The sequence below is a fragment of the Trachemys scripta genome, chromosome 1 (genome assembly GCF_013100865.1).
Source record: "Trachemys scripta elegans isolate TJP31775 chromosome 1, CAS_Tse_1.0, whole genome shotgun sequence".
Taxonomy (NCBI): domain Eukaryota; kingdom Metazoa; phylum Chordata; order Testudines; family Emydidae; genus Trachemys; species Trachemys scripta.
This window is the reverse complement of record NC_048298.1, coordinates 199,060,741-199,080,187: the sequence shown is the minus strand read 5'-3', so window position 1 is coordinate 199,080,187 and position 19,447 is coordinate 199,060,741. Positions and strand designations below refer to the sequence as shown.

General features: G+C 43.1%; 1 protein-coding gene across 1 annotated transcript in view; it reads right to left on the bottom strand.

Annotated features, from left to right (window-relative positions):
- CFAP47 (cilia and flagella associated protein 47) overlaps window positions 1-19,447 on the bottom strand; it is a 660,392-nt gene that overhangs the window by 551,613 nt on the left and 89,332 nt on the right. Inside the window, exons 23-24 of the mRNA XM_034754614.1 lie at window positions 15,801-15,895; window positions 12,497-12,656 (exon numbers count right to left, since the gene is read on the bottom strand). Of these exons, the coding sequence (XP_034610505.1) occupies window positions 12,497-12,656; window positions 15,801-15,895 (255 nt within the window). The remainder of the gene's footprint in view (window positions 1-12,496; window positions 12,657-15,800; window positions 15,896-19,447) is intronic.

Sequence of the window (19,447 nt, the reverse complement as noted above, 5' to 3'; positions counted from 1 at the left end):
AATTTTTTATCAGCTTGAGTACATGCTTTCCCCCCGACTAGTTACTCCTTTCTGCTTTTTCCTTTTATAGCCGCTAGCTGAGCCATGATTTTTTTCCCCAGGAGATCCAGCTGTGTCCACTCCTGCAGATACTTAACCTCTAGCTGTCTGGTTCTTAAACAGTGCAAATCCAACAGGTGAAGTAGGAATTTTGACCTTGGCTCTAGCTGGATTTCCCCAGTCTAACTACCCAGAGCTTCTAAACCAGATGGGTGGTTAAGTATTATACCACCGACAAAGAAAAAAAATAAAGTTCTATTAGTGTCGCAACAGTTTCTAAGATGAAAATATGCAGAAATACCTGCATTTGATGTGTTTGGGGGCCTCACAAAGCACCTCAAGTGTGTGCATACAACAGTGTAACTGTACAGGGCCATCTTACTGTAGACCCATAAAATCTGAAAGGCTCGACTTGGGGGAGGGGATACTCAAAAACCCGTATCATGTTACAATGTTGGGACAGAATGTTTCAATACCTGCATCTTCAATACCATGTCATTGCATCAATTTATGGTACTTTAACATCACTTAAAAATGCAAAAACTTCACATGTATCATCATGGCATATGATCAAACAGTCAAAAGAAAATTTCAGGTTGTCTGGCAAACCTACCTAAATTATTATTCCTCTCTATCTTCTATTTTTAGCTCCCTTAGAGTGGTGGGAAGAAAGCGAGACCACTTTAAACCATGCACTATCAATGCAAAATAAACCAGATTAAAAGTATTTTACTCCCAATCCCCCCTCTTCTTACACAATCAAATCATGTCTTCTGAATCTCTGTTGACCTAAAGCCAGGCTATCCCAATGCCCTACAATTCTTTCCTTCTCCTCTAATCTAGCCTATGAACCTCTTTCATTTCTACCATAGACAGCCAACCTTTCCTCTATCCACCCTGTTACCATAGTGAAAGCACAGCCATACAGTCATTCACCTTTTCACACAATATACCATCAGACTTCCCTCCCAAACCAACACCTCCAGCCTATCAGCCATGGACTTCCAATAATCCATTCCATAGTACAGCCAAATTTTTCAATCTTTGAGCCTAAAAGTTAGGCTCCTACTATGTGCTTTTCAAAAGGGACTTGTGCTCCCAGGTAATTTAGGCCCATTTGAAAACTGCACTCCTAAATCTGTATTTAGGACCCTAAGTAGAAGTGGCCTCATTTTCAGAGCAGCTGAGCTAATTTGCACCAGAGGACCAGCCCAGCACAAAGCACTCTCCTGGCTAGCACTGAGCACTACACAGCTGCAGCAAATGACTGGATGTTTAAAGGAACGACATGTGCCTTAGCTAGAGCAGGTTGTTGTTTTGGGGGTAGGGGGTTGTTTTTTGTTATTGACATTCCATTTCTATTTTAAATGGATAAAGTAATTTGAACAATTAATTGTATTCCATCATAATAACAATACTCAGAAAACGTGAAGGTTTCATAAATAAGCAATCAAAAATCTGAATATGACAACACAAAGATCGCATAACAATATTCTTCAATAATTAGATCAATTATGTGCAACCCTTAATTCTGCCTTGTGTGTGTATATATATTACAATATATAGTTACATGATTACATAGTATTTATTCTTTCATTTCTATTATTTATTTATATTACCGTAGCATCTAGGAGTCCTAGTCATGGATCAGGACCCCTATGCTAGGTGCTGTACAAACGGAATAAAAAGATGGTCATAAGGTGTATTCTAATGGAGAAAGAATTAAAGTTTCATGTGCAACACTAGAAGTAGTTTCATCATCTCTGAGCGCTTAGCTTTGCAACTTTAAATGTTTTATGAATGTAGATTTTTTTTTTTTATTAAATGTTGTACAATTACAGCATATGGATCTTGAACAGAAATGAATGTCAACAGAAAAAGAACATGCGACATTAAATATACAGATTCCTGAGGCGGGGAGGGGAGGTATCAAGTTGTTTTATCTCAAGGCTATGCCCTAGAAAAAGAAAAATCAATAATAAACTAATCATTTTCCCCATAAAAACTGCTAGAGGGTACAGCTATTCAACTTCCTGCTGTAGCAGAAAAAAGGAATTAGAAGTTAGAGGCTGTGACATCCATCTGCACCCTTCAGTCATATAATCAGCAAACCTCCGAAAGGTTCTAAATTCTTTTAAACTTGCTGAATTGTGAATCTCATGACTCAGTCATGAAAACCAAGAGCATGGATCTATTGAAACTTACTTTTCTTTGAAGAATTACAATTATTACACAGGGTGACATGATACTGCAACATATTTTACCCCTTTCATGCATTCGTTAATGCATTGTGGATTATACAGTAATATAGGTAATTCAGGTAAGTATATATTCAGTTCTTAAGCATCTCTGTTGAACTTAGCCACTTCCATCACAGTAAGGAAACCTGTTACATTACCACACCTTGTGCAAGCCTTTTATGTGTTAGCTTTAAGTTAAATTTAGTGCTATAAAATACTTTAGCACCACATCCTGTCCCGGCAGAAACTCTTCATTTTGTATTACCTTGAGATCTACTGAGGAAAAGTGGTCTATAAGAGCTAGGTATTATTATTATTATTACTACTACAACAAACACAGTGATGTGTCGAAACAAATCAGTGCAATTTAGACTTTAACATAAACGCTAGGGCTTACTAATCAGTTTGAGCATCAGGGGGTAGCTGTGTTAGTCTGTATCTACAAAAACAACAAGGAGTCTGGTGGCACCTTAAAGACTAACAGATTTATTTGGTCATAAACTTCTGTGGGTAAAAACCTCACTTCTTCAGATGCATAGAGTGAAAGTTACAGATGCAAGCATTATATACTGATACATGGAGAGCAGGGAGTTACTTTGCAAGTGGAGAACCAGTGTTGACAGGGCTAATTCAATCAGGGTGGATGTAGTCCACTCCCAATAATAGATGAGGAGATGTCAATTCCAGGAGAAGAAAAGCTGCTTCTGTAATGAGCCAGCCACTCCCAGTCCCTATTCAAGCCCAGATTAATAGTGTTAAATTTGCAAATGAATTTTAGTTCTGCTGTTTCTCTTTGAAGTCTGTTTCTGAAGTTTTTTTGTTCAATGATAGTGACTTTTAAATCTGTAATAGAATGACCAGGGAGATTGAAGTGTTCACTTACTGTCCGATTTGTGTCCATTTATTCTTTTGCGGAGGGACTGTCCGGTTTGGCCAAAGAATAAATGGACACAAATCGGACATCAGGAATGGTAACATACATAAGCCAGTAAGTGAACACTTCAATCTCTCTGGTCATTCTATTACAGATTTAAAAAAGTCACTATCATTGAACAAAAAAAACTTCAGAAACAGACTTCAAAGAGAAACAGCAGGACTAAAATTCATTTGCAAATTTAACACCATTAATCTGGGCTTGAATAGGGACTGGGAGTGGCTGGCTCATTACAGAAGCAGCTTTTCCTCTCCTGGAATTGACACCTCCTCATCTATTATTGGGAGTGGACTACATCCACCCTGATTGAATTAGCCCTGTCAACACTGGTTCTCCACTTGCAAAGTAACTCCCTGCTCTCCATGTGTCAGTATATAATGCCTGCATCTGTAACTTTCACTCTATGCATCCGAAGAAGTGAGGTTTTTACCCATGAAAGCTTATGCCCAAATAAATCTGTTAGTCTTTAAGGTGCCACCAGACTCCTTGTTGTTTTAATCAGTTTGTCCATTCAAACATGCTGAAAGACTACAGAATAAACCTCTGTAGGTAAAAGGCAAAGCATGCTCCTTAATAGGCTATTAAGTTAAAGTCTTCTGTGTGGGTTTTGCTGTATTTATTATTCTATTTTAAGAAAGATTAAATATTGTTTCACAGAAGGCACAATACACAGGCAGACTACAAATAGTGGAATAATATTTAAAATATGGAATTGTGAAGTCAATTGATTTTAGAATGCTTTTATTGCTTATGTAAACATAAGACTTGCACATAGTAAAATGTAAACAAACAACTTTAAATAAAAAAAAGTGTTGATCAATAATCCTTGCTACTATGCATGAATATATACAGATAAAGTATATTTCTCACACACACTTTACTCACTAACTCACAATATTGTTTTGTATTTGCATGTTATTAGCTGGTTTAGTAGTCTTCATAACATACTATTTTATACAAGTGGCTCTTTCATAGCATAGATCATATATTAATGGAGAGATTATCTTGTGAATGACCTCTCCTTGCATTCACGGTCATGATACCCTTGAAGCTTCTACAACAATTGCTTATGTGACCTAAATGCTTTCCTAATATTACATAACAGTCCTTAATGAAATTGGCACTGGAAATCAGCAGGAGAGAAAGAAATGTATGTCCACCCACCCCTCTGTAGTCCACCCATCATTCAAAAGGTCACATCTTGGGACGAACTGCCTTATATTTGTAAATATCATTAAAAATATTCTTTTCAATTTATTTGAGCTTATCTTAGCAAGAATAATACTGCCTTGATCATCCCTAAAATCAAACCTTGCTGATCTAATCACATGCCAGTTCAAAAGTCATTCAAATTCTCTCTCTCTGTTAACCTATTTCCCACCCACCCCCCCACCCCCAGTCTAGAAATACACCACTACGGGATAAGGCCATAAAAATAACATTTTTCTCAGAATGAAAAACAAATGAAAACGTCTATGTTTTGCATTGTAGTCTTGGGCTGATTATTTTATCATCATCATTCATTAGTGTAGACATAGATAATCTCTCAATGTATGTGTATTAAAACTGCCTCTTCAGGAAGTAAAGTTACAGAAAGCTTATGCCCAAATAAATCTGTTAGTCTTTAAGGTGCCACCAGACTCCTAGCCCTCTATTTTGTGATTTTTCTATTATTTGAATGACAACAGAGAACAGGGGACATAACGAAAAGTAGGTGGCTCAGAAAGGAGAAAAATCTGTAAAATAAATACAGACTCGCAATTGCTAAACCACATACAGAATGTTTGAAAGCGCTAAAAGGCAATACCCACACCACCTTTTTATTTCCATCCTCCCCCATTTCCATTGCCCCTTCTTCTCAGTGTGCATTCCAAAACACTGGGTCTTAGCATATTTCTCATCAGGTTTCTTTAAAAAGATGAGTCAAAGAAAAGGAAATTAGTCTCTCCAACATTCAGCAGTTAAAATTACCTTCCATGTCTGCTGCTTCTACCTAGTCACGCCCTCTAAGAAGATAAAAATAATCTACCCCGCACTGGTATAGATATACATCAGGGAAAATAAATACTTTGAACACATGAAGCAACTCCAGCCCCAAAGGAGCAGCTATTTACTCAAAGTGACAATCGAATGTAAGAGAAAGTTACTTACTGTAACTGGAGGTTCTTTGAAATGTGTTGTCCCCATCTGAATCCCAAATGTGGGTGCGGAGGTGCGCCGTGCGCCAGAGCCGGAACTGTTGATAGCAGTGTCCATTGATCCACACGTGTGTCATGTGTCAGCCACATGGTGCATCTGAGGCTTTAAAAGGCTGCATGGGTCAACGCTGCTCCAGTTCCTTCTTACTCAGCAGCAGAGGAGCCTGGAGCAGAGGGGGAGGAGGGCAGGATAGGGACCACACATCTCGAAGAGCCTCCAGTTACAATAAGTAACTTTCTCTTCTTCAAGGGCTGATCCCTATGTGGATTCCAAACGTGGGAGAATAGTGAGCAGTATTCAGGAAGGAGGCAGACGCGAGGGGTCTTGGAAAGACCAATTGTGTTGGACAGCATGATCGATGGTGGCATCTGTCATCATGGAGGGAGCAATGGCGTAATGAATGGAGAAGATATGGTCAGAAGACCAGGTCGCCGCCTGGCATATGTCCTGCCAAGGTACATCCACTAGGAAGGAAGATGTGATGGCATGAGCCTGTGTAGAGTGGGCTGTGATCCTGAGTGGAAGCGTGGTGCCCAATAGTTTGTAGCAATTTTCAATCCAGTGGGAGATCCACTTGGAGTAGCATTGTAAAGAGGGTGGAGCCACGGCAACGCTCAGCAATGACGACAAAAAGTCGCAGGGATGTGTGGAAGGCGTGGGTTTGGTGGAAGTAAAAGACCAGCTCCCGGCAGACGTCAAGGGAGTGGAAGGCACACTCCAGGGATGAGGCATGACGTTTGGGGTAGAAGACCAGGAGGTATATACTTTGGTTGAGGTGAAAGGAGGAAGCCACCTTGGGGAGAATTTGAGGTGGAGACACAGGGAAACCTCATCCTTATGAAGGAGGGTGAATTGGGGATGGGGGGGGTCTGCCATCACCTTGCCAAGGTGGTGGTCACCAGGAAGATAACCTTCACAGAGAGGTGGGTGAGGCTTGAAAGGAGGTTTGGTGAGGGCAGAGGGGACACTAGGTTGAGGTTCCAAGGCGGGATGGACTGTCGGACAGGAGGAAAAACATTGAGGAAATCTGGAGGTCTTTGGATGCGTGAATACAGAGGAGCCATCCCCAGGAGGAAGGAAGGCACTGAGAGCAGCTAGGTGAACTTGGATGGAGGAGTGCGCTAGGCCTGATTGGCGGAGATGGAGGAGGTAGTTTAGGAGAGTAGGAATGGAGACAGAGTTGGTAGGAATATTATGTCGACTCACTCAGGCCGTGAAGCAATGCCATTTGGCAGAGTAACACATGTGAGTGGAACGTCCTCTGCTATTAGTGAGGATGTTGCAGATGGGTGTAGAGCAGGCCTGGTCTACACAGGATCCCCAACCAAATATCAAGCTGTGAAGTGAAGGGGGTATGTGTTGGGGTGTTGCAGGTGGCTGCGGTCCTGCATCAGACGATTCAGAATGTTGGGGAGGGGAATGGGCGAGCAGAGAGGTGAAAGATCAGTGTAACAGTATTGGCGAGACCAGGAGGGGGCTATAAGGATCACTGTTCCCGGTCCTTGTGTATTTTATATTCGGGGAGAAGGGGAGTTGGCAGAAGGCATAGAGTAGACGTGCAATCCAGGGAACGAGAAGGACACTGCCCTGAGAGCATCACAAAGAGGTCATGGTAGAAGAGAGGCCCCATTGGTAGAAAAGAGATTGGTGAGTGGGGTTGTGGAGCTTCCACTTGTGGTTAGCATGGAAAGAACGGCTGAGTTTGTCAGAGTGTTGCTGGTGCCTGGGAGGTGTACTGCGTGTAGGGTGATTTGGTGTCGGAGGCACCAGTTCCATCAGGTGGACGGCTTCTGTGCCCAGAGAGGGGGACCTGGCGCTGTCCTATTTCTTTATATAGATGACTGCCGTCATGTTGTCTGATAGTATCTGTACAAGGCAGGAGTGGAGAAAGTCCAGAAAGGCTTGGCAGGCCAGATGAACTGTTTGGAGCTCAAGGATATTGATATGCATCCATGCTTCTCTCATGGACCAGAGACCTGAATTGTGTGGCTGTCCAGGAGGGTGCCCCAGCCCACTAAGGATGCATCTGTGGTGAGGGAGCATGCCCACTAGGGCTGTGGATTGCACCAGGAGAGGGAGGACCAGCAGCTTGATGAGTGGTTCTAACTGTGGATCGTAAACTGTGCGGAGCCAAGGTTGGAGGCAGCGCATATAGAGACAGGCATGTGGTGTAACAGCAGTGCAGGCCACCATGTTTCCTAAAAGGAAGCGACATTGGCGGGCAGACGTGCGTGGACCATGTCAGAGCATGGTACTAAGGGAAATAAGAATGGTAAAGCAGTCCCTGGGGAGAAAGGCTCTGGCTGCCACCGAGTCCAAATGTGCTCCTATAAAGGTAAGTGTGCGGGTAGGGAAGAGGCTGGATTTTTCTTTGTTGATGCAGACTCCTAATTTGTGAAGGGGGATATGCAGGGTGCATATGCTGGTCAGGAGGTGGAGTGAGAGGGTGCCACCAGAAGCCAGTCATCCATGTAAGGAAATAGGGTGTGGCCCAGTCCACGCATGTGGGCTGCAACGACCGCAAAGACCTTCATAAATATGATCCCAAAGGGGAGGACACAGAATTGGTAATGGGTATCTTTCATATCGAGAGCCGTGATCCAGGCTCCATGGGAAAGGGAGGGGATAATAAGAGGGAGCGTGACCATCCGGAAGCAAAAATTGCAGATGAATTTGTTCAAGTAGGAGAGGTTCAGGATGCGGCACAGACTAGCCCCTTTCTTTGGAATGAGGACATAGGGGGAATAGAAGCCACGACTACAGTGGCAGTGCGGCACAAGTTCTATGGCACCTTTGTGGAGAAGGGCAGTGGCTTTGCTGAGAAAATAGTTTGGGTAAGGGTCCGATGGGCGGCCCCCGGGTAGGTGGCATGGGGGAAAGGAAAGGAATTTGATCAGGTATCCTTGACAGATGATGTCCAGTATCTAGCAGTCAAAGGTGATCAAGCTTCAATTGCGGGTAAAGAGTGCAAGGCAGCCCCCGAATATGACATGTGGTACAACCGGAAGGATTGTGATAGTTTGCAGTTCTAGACATGAGAGTCAAAACGATTGTTTGAACGGTCGGTGGGAAGTTGAGGCTACCGAGGTGGCTGAAGAAGTGTGTCAGGGCCGTTGGGAGCGAGGGCAATGGCAAGGTGCTTCAAAGGGTCACTGGGGGGTATGGTTGATAGCTGGTGCAAAGACAAGGGCGGAAGGGTGGATGCTGTTGTGGGAGGATGGGGGCTGGGGTATAGATGCCCAGGGAGCACAGGGTGGCATGAGAGTCCTTAAGGAAATGAAGGGACTTGTCCATCTTATCGCTAAACAGTTTATTGTTGTCAAAGGGGAGGTCTTCCAGCATCATCTGGACCTCTTTAGGAAGACCACTGGATTGGAGCCATGAGTCGCAATGAAGGACAACCCTGGACGATAAGGAGCAAGAGGCAGCGTCTGCAGATTCTACTGCAGCCTGGAGCGTGAATTTTTCTACCAGTTTGCCCTCATTCAGCATGCACTGGATGTCCTGCTATCAGTCGGAAGAAAGAATCCTGGAATTCTGCAAACTTAGAATAGAAGAGGAAGTCGTATTTGGCCAGAATAGCCTGGTAGCTGGCAATATGGAATTGTAATCCTGCCAATGAATAAATTTTTCTACCCAGCAAGTCCAGTTTCTTTGCATTGCAGATTTGAAGTGCTGCTGGCAGGCATATTCAGTAGCAACATTGATTACTAGAGAATTTGGCAGCAGGCGGGTGAAGAGAAAATCTGTGCCCTTGGAGGGAACAAAATAGTGGCATTCTGCTCATTTTGGTGTAGGGGCACAAGAGGCTAGTGTGTGCCACACTGTCTGGGCCAGTTTCAATATGGCAGAGTAGATGGGCAAAGCTGTGCGGGTGGGTCCCTAGGGTTGAAAAATGTCCAGGAATTGACCTTGGGGGTCCTGAACATCCTCCACTGGGAGGCTGAGGGTAATAGCCATGCAAAAAAATAGGGACTGATACTGCAAGCGGTCATCCAGTGGGGAGAGGGAAGACGGGATAAGGGCATTGTCCAGTGATGACAAAGCGGCGGTAGGGATGGGCAGTTCCAGCAGGGCAGTCGGGATCGTCGGTGCAGATGGGGCTGGAGTGTCCAGGGGCTCATGCTGGCGGGTGGCCGTTTGGGTCAGAGATGTGCAGTGTGGGTGACGGGTAACGTAAGCTCCGCCATCAGTGTGAAAGGTGATGAGCAGCCTGGACTGTGTGTGACCAGGTGCACCGAACCCAAGAATCCCAGCGGAGTTGATGGAGCCAGGAGCGAAGTAAAGGGTCCCTGTGCCTGCATAGATGGGGCCAGTAGAAAACAGTGACATTTAGAGGATACTCTGTTTGCACTTTGTTTGAACCTGGTGCTGAAGTTGAAGTCAGACCGTCAGCTGTAGTGCGCGACTCCTTGCCCGAACGGTCCCGGCTCAGGGAGGAAATGCTGCGCTTTGAGGCGGTCCCTGTCAGAGATCCACCCTTATTCCCATGCTTCTTGTGCACATGGTGAGGTTTCATCAGTGCCAGTGGTGCCACATAGGAGGGTGAAGCGCTCGCTGGTGAAGCGCTCGCTGTCTGTGACAGACATCGCTCCGGTGGTTCCATCAGAGCCAGGTCTTGCTGCGCACATGGGTGCATTGCCTCCACCATTAAGAAATTTCAGAGCCAAAGCTCACAAGCTGCTCAGGTCCGCTATAGAAAGGAGCGGCAAATGGAGCAGCGGAAAACGATGGTGGCTTCACCCAGACAATACAGGCAGATGGTGTGCTCATCATTTACTGAGAAGGAGTGAGGGCATGAGGCACAGTTTTTAAAACCAGCTTGATGGGACATAATCCCCAGGGAGGATAGAGAAGCCCCCAAAGGCGGAAGTCCAAACAAACAACCTAACTAACTACAGACAAAGAATGGGCAACTAACTGACTAAAAACAAGGAGAACTATATACAGTGAATAAGAGCTATATACGGTGACTAAGAGCACAGAGGAACAGGGTACAACTGTAGCCATGCGGCGGGAAGAGGGAACTGGAGCAGCATTGACCCGCAGAGCCTCATAAAGCCTCGGACGCACTACGTGGCCAATGCATGATGCATGCACATGTCAACAGACACTACTAGCAACAGTTGTGGCTCTGGTGCATGGCGCGCATGCATACCCACATTTGGAATCCACACAGGGACCAGCACTTGAAGAAAAATTTATATTTTTGTAAGTAGATTGTGGTCTTACATGAGAACAGATGTACATATGTGCATAGAGTAGAACATAACACATCTTCTCAATGTAATATATAGAATCAGCCTGCAGCCCGTAGCCTTTTTGGTAATAAGATGTAACTAGACTACAATGCTTTCCATTGTTTACTTCAGATTACAAGTTCAGTTCCATATTTTTTTCAGCAGTGTCTTCCCCCTCCATGGTTCTTAGTTTCCCTAGGTCCCTCCATGGGCCCATTTAAGGCGTCTGACTCCCAGACATCACCTCCCTTGGGTAGAAACCCACATCTCACTCTCTCCCGATGGGTGTTTTAAGGCTGCACAATTCCTTGTCTTATATTACAATATCCCCAGCAAGCCAATCTGCCTAGAGGCCAGAGCCTGTGCTTTGCTTTCTCTGAGAGGGCTAAGAACAGTGTGTTGCCAGCACATACAAGTAACCACACAGCTCTTCCTAATCAAGCACCTTTATTCTTAAGATAAAAGCATTACAGAGTAAACATAAAAACAGTAGAAGTTCCTATACACAGGCTATAAACTTACCAGAGGTCACCCACCAGACTCCTGAGGCCCTGAAGGCCAAAGTCTTCCCAACCCTTCTGCAAGGGTTGGGGCCCCTTTTGGACAGAAGGCCCTGTCCATTTGCTGGATCAGCAAAAAGGCCCTGAATCAGTTTAAGTGCAGCCTTTTTATATCAAAAAGCCCTTTCTTTGTCTGTTGGTCTTTGGAAAAATCCAGATTTAACCAATATAGACAAGCCTTTCCAGGGGGTGAAACCTCTCTGGAGATGTTTACAACACAGGGTGATGCATTTTAATCACCCCCCACTGTTTGTGATTCCTGGAGGAGCCACGATAACCCTTCCCCTACTGAAGCTGCATACAGTCCCTGGCCCACAATGATACATAAACTTAATACAATATGGTCCCCAAAGGTATTACATGTGATGGCAATTTCTGTCACAGTAATTACTTCCTGTTCTAGGGTTTCCAAGTGACTATAATCTTGAGAGTCTCCTCCTGAATTTTTGTAGGGATATGTTTTACCTTTTATATACAAAATCTACTTGACTAAATCAATTAGGACTGTTCAAAAACATATGAAATGTCCCAACCTTAAAATCTTCTAAAAAGATAAATTGCATTTTATTTCTATATTCTGGCTAGTTAGGAAAAAAAAAAAAACCACCCCCCCCCCCCCCCCCCCAATTCTCCTTAGTCCACAGAGTTTTAATTTTTTACTTCACTTAAAATAAGCTCTCATTAAAGGTGCAGGACTGACAACACAGAAGAGTGTAGGAATTATTTTATCCACAGAACAAGCTTCTTCCACACTCACCTAATGAGCCTTATTCAGACACTGTCCTAGAATGAGATGAAAGCCTGAAACCAGTGTCCCTTAAATTCACAGAGGAACCCATTAATTTGAATCTATTCTCATCCCCCTAAGCTTTCCCCAAGAAAAGGTCTCAGGTATCCTATGCTATACAGACAGAAGAAATGTTTCAAGCAATTTCCCTTTCCTGAGCTGTCCAGACTGCAGCACTCTTAGTTCTCTGAGCTTCAACAGGGGTTTTTTCCATTGGCATAATCATGGAACCTGTTGCACTAGATAGTTTAAAGTAGCATTTCCTATCTTCCTGGCTTCAACCTATGTAACTTAGGAGTTCAAGAAAGGGGCTGTTTATAGTTTTATTTCAGTTTTTACCAAAGTTGGCTATCTGAGCAAATTAGCTCTTCAAACGTATTTCAGCAAAGAAAATGTGCTGATTCACAGTGAAAGTAGCCTTAAATACACCTCTGGAAATGGAATCTTGAACAAACAAACATTTATATAAAAGTTGACAAATTCAGAAAAATACTTACATGGGCAGAAGCCTACGGTGATACTAGTTTTTTGTCCTGGATCAAGAACTCCAGCACACAGACTAAATTTAAAAATGCCATCTTCTATGGCTTTTCCTGCACCATCAAGATCTAATTGCCATGTCACCGGTTGCCTTGAGATATTCTTCAGGTCAAACTTCTGTAAACAGTTGTAGGTAAACAAGGATGCAAGATGACAGAATGCAATAAGCATTATGTTATTTTTCACATCACTAAATATTAAGCTTTTCCTGTTGAAAACAAGTTACTATTGTATGTTGTGCTTTTTATCTACAAAGAAGAAACAATTGACACAAAGTTCAACAGAGCACTCTAGAGAGCAATAGAGTATGCAGTTTATACCTGTAAAGTAAGAAAATAAGCATGTCTCATGGTTCACAGATAGCACACTTGCCAGCACTCACCATTCACAAAGAACAATGTTTCCTACCTAGGAAGGAAAACCATTTTCTCAAATCTTAAATGAGACACGGATTTCTTCACTGTAATAAGAATAACCTGGAGTAATAGCAAGTTGGCTATCAATCATGGACTAGTGTGTGATAAGTAGATTAACTGCATTTATGATAGCAGTGGTGGTAAGGCAAATGCAGATGGGAGAACTTCTACTGGTACCGGTGAAATGTTGCAAGAACTGGATACACTATCAAAGAGACCTGACATTACAGTTCTAGAAGATACTACATATATAGATTCTTCTGTTGAAAAACTTGTTGAGATTACAAAAGTTTAGAGCCAATTTTAAAAACCCACCTTTTTTTTTTTTTGCTGAATAGCAAGAATAAGAACCTTTGCCCTAGTAAAGTGGATCGTCCATCTGCTACATTATCCCCAGGTGCAGGGTTGTGACTTCACCCCTCAAAAGTTTCTCATGAGAATATATGGAAAGAGCCAGGGTATAAGAAATGCCATTGAACTGAAAACTGTAGCTCTTTTGGATAAATTTCAGCACACACCAGGTCCTTAGCCAAAACGTTACTGGCAGAAACCGGGCTAAGTTATCTCCAGAAGGAGAAGGCTGCAAAAAGGGAATAGTGTTGAAACATACTGGCCTCTGGCTGCCCACTGAGGTCCCAACATCATTGCATCAGAGTATAAAGTAGCCTCTGTGAAGGAACAGAAGATAAGCCCTCTCTCTAAGCCAACTCTCTTTGAAATGAAAGGCACTTTGAAACTACCTTTGCTTACCCTAAGATTGGATATCTAATTTAGTCACCTGAGTGCTGCTGATACTATTTCTCACACCTAAAGGACAGCACGTTCATCCTAAAGACAGACTAAAACCCTGAAAAGACTGGGCCAAAAAACTAGTCTGAGTCTGCTCAAGTGATCATTGGTTTTAACACTGGAAAGGCTGTGTGCCTTCAAAAAGGCAATTCCAGCACTTTTATCTGAAGTCCTGAACCAGTGATATCCCTGAATGGCCACAGCAGACCAGAGAGAATGAGACAAAACTTGAGATGCATTATAGGCAGCTCATAATGCAGGTCTGGCTAAGTCTTGACCCTCATGAATGTTAGTCCTCTTAGACTGCCTGTCAGGGTACATCTACACTGCAGCTGGGAGCATGCTTCCAGCTTGGGTAGACAGACGCATGCTTCCTCCGCCTGAGCCATCCGAGTATAAACCTAATCAGACCCCCTGGGTATGATTTGGGTGGCTAGCCCACGAACTGCCCAATCTACCTCCAGCTATGCTGCTATTTTTAGTGTGCTAGCTCGAGCAGAGATAGTGCTCAATTGTCTATGCAAGCTAGGAAGCACACTGCCAGCTGCAGTGTAAACGTGACCTTGAAGGCAAGCTATAAGAACTAACCTTCATGAGGGTCAAGACTTAGCCAGCCAGACATGCATTATAAGCTGCCTAAGCCTACTCCATAGATTAAAACTATCCCACACTATTATCTCCTGGAAGGCCATGATGTCACCAGTAGGAGAGAGAGGTGATCAAGGACATAGCTGGTGAAAAGGACAGAGTTCCTCTAACTTCTTCATTCAAGAAATATCATCCTTCACATAGAGAAATTCAGGGGATCTGCTAGAAGACAATGACTTCCCAAGTATCTTAAATAGATCATTAAAGAGAATGTAGCTCATCTCTTTCATGATTCCAGAAGGACTCTTTCCAGAGGCTTCTTGAGGAAACTTTAACTTGGGCTATATAGTATATATGCTCCAATACCTATGCAGATTAAAGTGACAATATGGACTCTGATCTAGCATTTTTGTTTCCCCCTACCCACCCACCATGGCTGGGAAAATTTAAAAGGTGAAAAATTGATCTTGAACAAGTAGAAAAGATTATCTCTCCTCCGATACATTTTAAGCACCTGGTGTGATGGTCATGTCAGACATTTTATTATGGCATGAAGGACAACTTTTAAACTATGAATGCTTCTCTGGATCCAAAAATAAAGGATCCTAACAATACTATTACAAAACACTAACAAATTGCTACATAAAAACAAGACCTAAAATAACTACGGATTTAACTAAAAATGTCAAGGAAAATAGTAACTATGCAATGAAGGATGAGGGAAATAATTCCAACGCCACTGTCACCAGCAGAAAGTGCGGAACTGAAGAAAATAAAGGGGGAAAAGGTTAACCTTTCTATACCACTGTTGGTACCTTGGATCTGTAGCTTCAGAGATTCCAAGGTCAGAAGGGGCCATTGTGATCTAGTCTGATCTCCTGTGTATCACAAGCTACAGAACTTCCACAAAATAATCAGTGTGAGCATGCTACCCAAAAGCTAAGCTGTGCTAGCATGCTCCTACGATTATGAAGCACAACATATGATTGCCACATGGGGGATCTGCAAAGGCTTTTTCAAGAAGAAAAACTCATACTTATAAAATTAAGAGTATGTCATGAATTATTAACTGTCTGCATAAAATATGTTGCAAAAAATCTTCAAGTATGAGCTCAGACATGATCACAGTACGCATCATCACTGGACATCTTTGAAAGTCAACTACTGCTCATGCATTGTGGTAGCCAGTTTCCCATGGTGCGCACAATTTAGTTCATGAATCAGAGGGTAAAATCAAGTCTAAGCCAGAAACTGAGCAAAAGTCATAATATTTAGAGACCAATATGAAACTCACAGTAGTTTAGAACAATGATGAAAACACTTTGGAATCCATAAGCACACACACTAGAAAAAAATTATGTAGTTATTAAGAACACACAATGTAATTTAAACAAGTACCTCTTTTACAGTCCCAGTAAAGTAAAAGATTAGGCTCAGAATAGTCATAAAAACATGTGTGTTTATTTACCTGAGTGCTCAGACTTTCATCAGCAATCTCTAAATGTATGCTTCTTGACTGAAATACCAGCTCTGAAGTGGAGAACTCAAGTGGAGGCTGCAGTACTGTAGGAGAAAATCAAAAAGTTTATAGAGCATCTTGACAAATATTTCTGAAATTTTTCTTTAAAACTTTATTTCCACTTTACACATTCTTAAGACCTGAAGAAGAGTTGACCTGCGTAGGTCAAAAGCTTGTCTCTTTCACCAACAGAAGTTGGTCCAATAAAAGATATTACCTCACCCACCTTGTCTCTCTCCAATATCCTGGGACCGACACAGCTATAAACAAATTCTTAAGCAGACAGATTCTCCCTTTCTTTTAAAACCTGTCCTCCCTTTCAGTGTCTACAAATTGCAAGCACAATTAATATAACATAAATGTTTATTTGATTATGACTCTCCCCCCATACAGGGATACAAATTTCTGTGACATTAATTGTGCACCCATCAACACATCAGTTGACAAAACGGAAGTCAAGTCTGATTTTTAGCCTGACCTAAACTTATGTCTTTCCTTTATAACACTGATGCTATAAAAAGAGAGAATACTCTCTTCCTATTTCAGATTAACGCAAAAAGGAGTCAGACTTGGTCCTGTGTGGACAAGGAGAAGTACTTTAGAAGTCCAATCAATAAAAAATAAACTTTGTAAACAGTAAACTGGGGTTTCTTTGAGCCCCATCTATTTTTGTCACCACTAAATACTAATTTTCTGTAATGATGGATAATTCAAGTAGTATTAGCTTCATTTTTTCTAAATGGCTACTAAAAGTTTGATACATCTATTATTAGCTTCTTTATTTTTTTTTAGCAGTTCTTCAATTTATTTAAATTTGTGATACTTTATATGTATTCTTTGGTGAATAGCAAAATAGCAAAATCTACATAGATTTATCACAATGGCATTACTTTTCATTTAATACAGTAATTTCTCTGCTCCAGTGCCACAGTAAAGAAAGCGAAAGATGTATGACTTATGACAAAGCATTAACTGCAGTCCATAGGTGGGGGAGCTGGGTGCATGAGGGACAGTCCCTGGCTGGGTGAATGGGTGCATGTGTGGCTCAGTGCATAGGGGACAGTCCCCATCTCTGCAGGCAGGCTCCACAGCCATGCTCTCTGGATGCTCAGCCCAGCAGCAGCGTGGAAGTGAGGGTGGCAATACACAATGCCATGCCACCCTTGAAATAAATTAATTAATTTAACAGTCAACAGTGCCAATTTAAAATGCTCCATGGTAGACATTTGCTGGTGTTGAAATGAAAGGTACTATATTGATTGAATCATATTGCTATCATATAACAAATACAAAACCTTTTTTTCTTTAAGGTGTATGGGTAGTATATATATTGTGTTGATGAAGCCCACATAACACAGAGCTGCATATGTGGTCCACAATGGTAAACCGGTTGAGAACTACTGGTCCAGAGGGTGGTTAGTACATAGCATGGTGTGACAAGGTAAAGTAGCTGCCCCGAAAGGATTAAGGGATCACTGCTTATCCCTGCTGGATCCACAAGGATCACAGAGAAAGGTACTGTGCAGTATTTCCAAACCCAAGCATTGAGAAGTCAACATTTAAACCTCAAAAATCAGATTATTTTTAAAAAGAGACATAATAAATACTGGGTTCTTTTTATTTGTCTTCTGGTTTCTGTGCCTTTAGGGTGTACTCACTTCGCTTTTCTCCACAACTATGAGAGCTAGAAACTTGCTAAAAGGAACCCCAAAAAACAGAAATCACTGAGTGTGTCCTCTCTTTCCTCAAGGCTAGGTAAGGCAGGAAAAAGCCTCTGGGGATTATGACCGCTATTTTTCAGTTGAATCATTTTATTTTGTGTTGGTTATGTCCTTTGATATAAACGATTAACTGTACCCTGAAGAAGGAGCCTTAAAGTACTTGGCTGTGCACTTTGCTTTCCTTCCCTGACTGATGAAACAGCTCACCAGCCTGCGCACGATTTCTGGTAACAAAAACATCCACGACACTGAAACTGTGCTTGCTACGCTCAAGTTCAGAAAACTGCATGACTGCAGATTAGGGTTGCCACCTTTCTAATCACACAAAACTGAACACCTTTGCCCTGCCCCCTGCCCTGCCTGTTCCCTGAGGCCCCACCACCACTCACTCCATCCCCCCTTCCTCAGTCTCTTGCTCTCCCCCACTCTCACTCACTTTCACTGGGCTGGGGTGCAGGAGGGGGTGAGGGCTCTGGCTGGGGATGCGGGCTTTGGGATGGGGCCGGGGATGAGGGATTGGGGTGAGGGCTCCAGAAGGGAGTCTGGATGCGGGAAGGAGTTGGGATGAGGGGTCCAGGAGGGAGTCTGGATGCAGGAAGGAGTTGGGGTGAGGGCTCCAGGAGGGGGCTCAGGGCTGCAACAGGGGGTTAGGGTGCAGGAGAGGGTGCGGGCTCTGGGAGGGAGTTTGGGTGCAGAAGGTGACCTGGAGCCGGCGGTGAGAGAGGGAGTTAAGGATACGGGCTCCAGCCGGTCAGCGCTTACCCAGTCAGTTTCCAGTCGGCGGTGCTCCCAAAAGTGGCCAGCATGTCCGGCCCCGCTCCTAGGCACAGGGGTGACCAGGTGGCACCATACCCACAGGCACTGCTCCCACAGCTCCCAGCCAATGGGAGCTACAGAGCCGGCACTCTGAGGCGGGGCAGCACGTGGAGCTTCCCCGATTGCCCGTGCATCTAGGGGCCGCAGGGAACCGTTGACAGCTTCCAGGAGCCGCGCAGAACCAGGGCAGACAGGGAGCCTGCCTTAGCCCCTCTGCGCCGTCAACTGGACTTTTAATGGCCTGGTCAGCGGTGCTGACAGGAGTAGCCAGGGTCCCTTTCCGACCGGGCGTTCTGGTTGAAAACAGATGCCTGGCAACCCAACTGCTGATAGAACATTTCTGCTTTCAGTGTAAGCAGTTCTGAGAACACACACATCCACAGTAGGATGCCATCAGCTTCTGACATATCTGCCAACAGTAGTAATTCTGCTGCCAGGACTGTCTCATGTTCTCAAACCCTGTCCTGGGTACTTTTAATCACAGGCAATGGCCCAGGTAAGAAAACACAGATTTTTTTTTTCTATAAAGATTACATACATGTAGAAAATACACAGCCTCCCACCAACAGAAATGCATGACTAGTGACTAAGCATGGGAGACAGCATTTGTAGAATCAAGCCCTTAGATCTCAAAAAGCATGTGTGTTATCACATTCTGTTTTTCAATGTGACATCTGAAAATAGCTAATCAAGAACAAGTGTCGTTTCTTAGGTGGTGTGATGGAGTAAAGCTATTAAGTCCTTCTCTCATAGCACAAAAACATGTTTTTCTATTTGCCTACAGTAAAAGAGCATGGCTTAGTAATGTACTGAGTGCTCAGAACATTTATTTAGTATTTGTCCCCCAGAAAGGATTTCTGTAAGGATATAATTAAATAGCCACAGAATAGAAGAAACTATAACCTAATTTATCAACTACTTTTAGAGAAGGTTCCTTTGGCTTTTAAAATATTTGGATTGTGGCAACCTACAATTCTTTCAGACTACTTTTTAATGGTATTTATATGCAATGGGATACCAATTTAAGATATATTTTGTACTCATCCATTGCCATTTCTT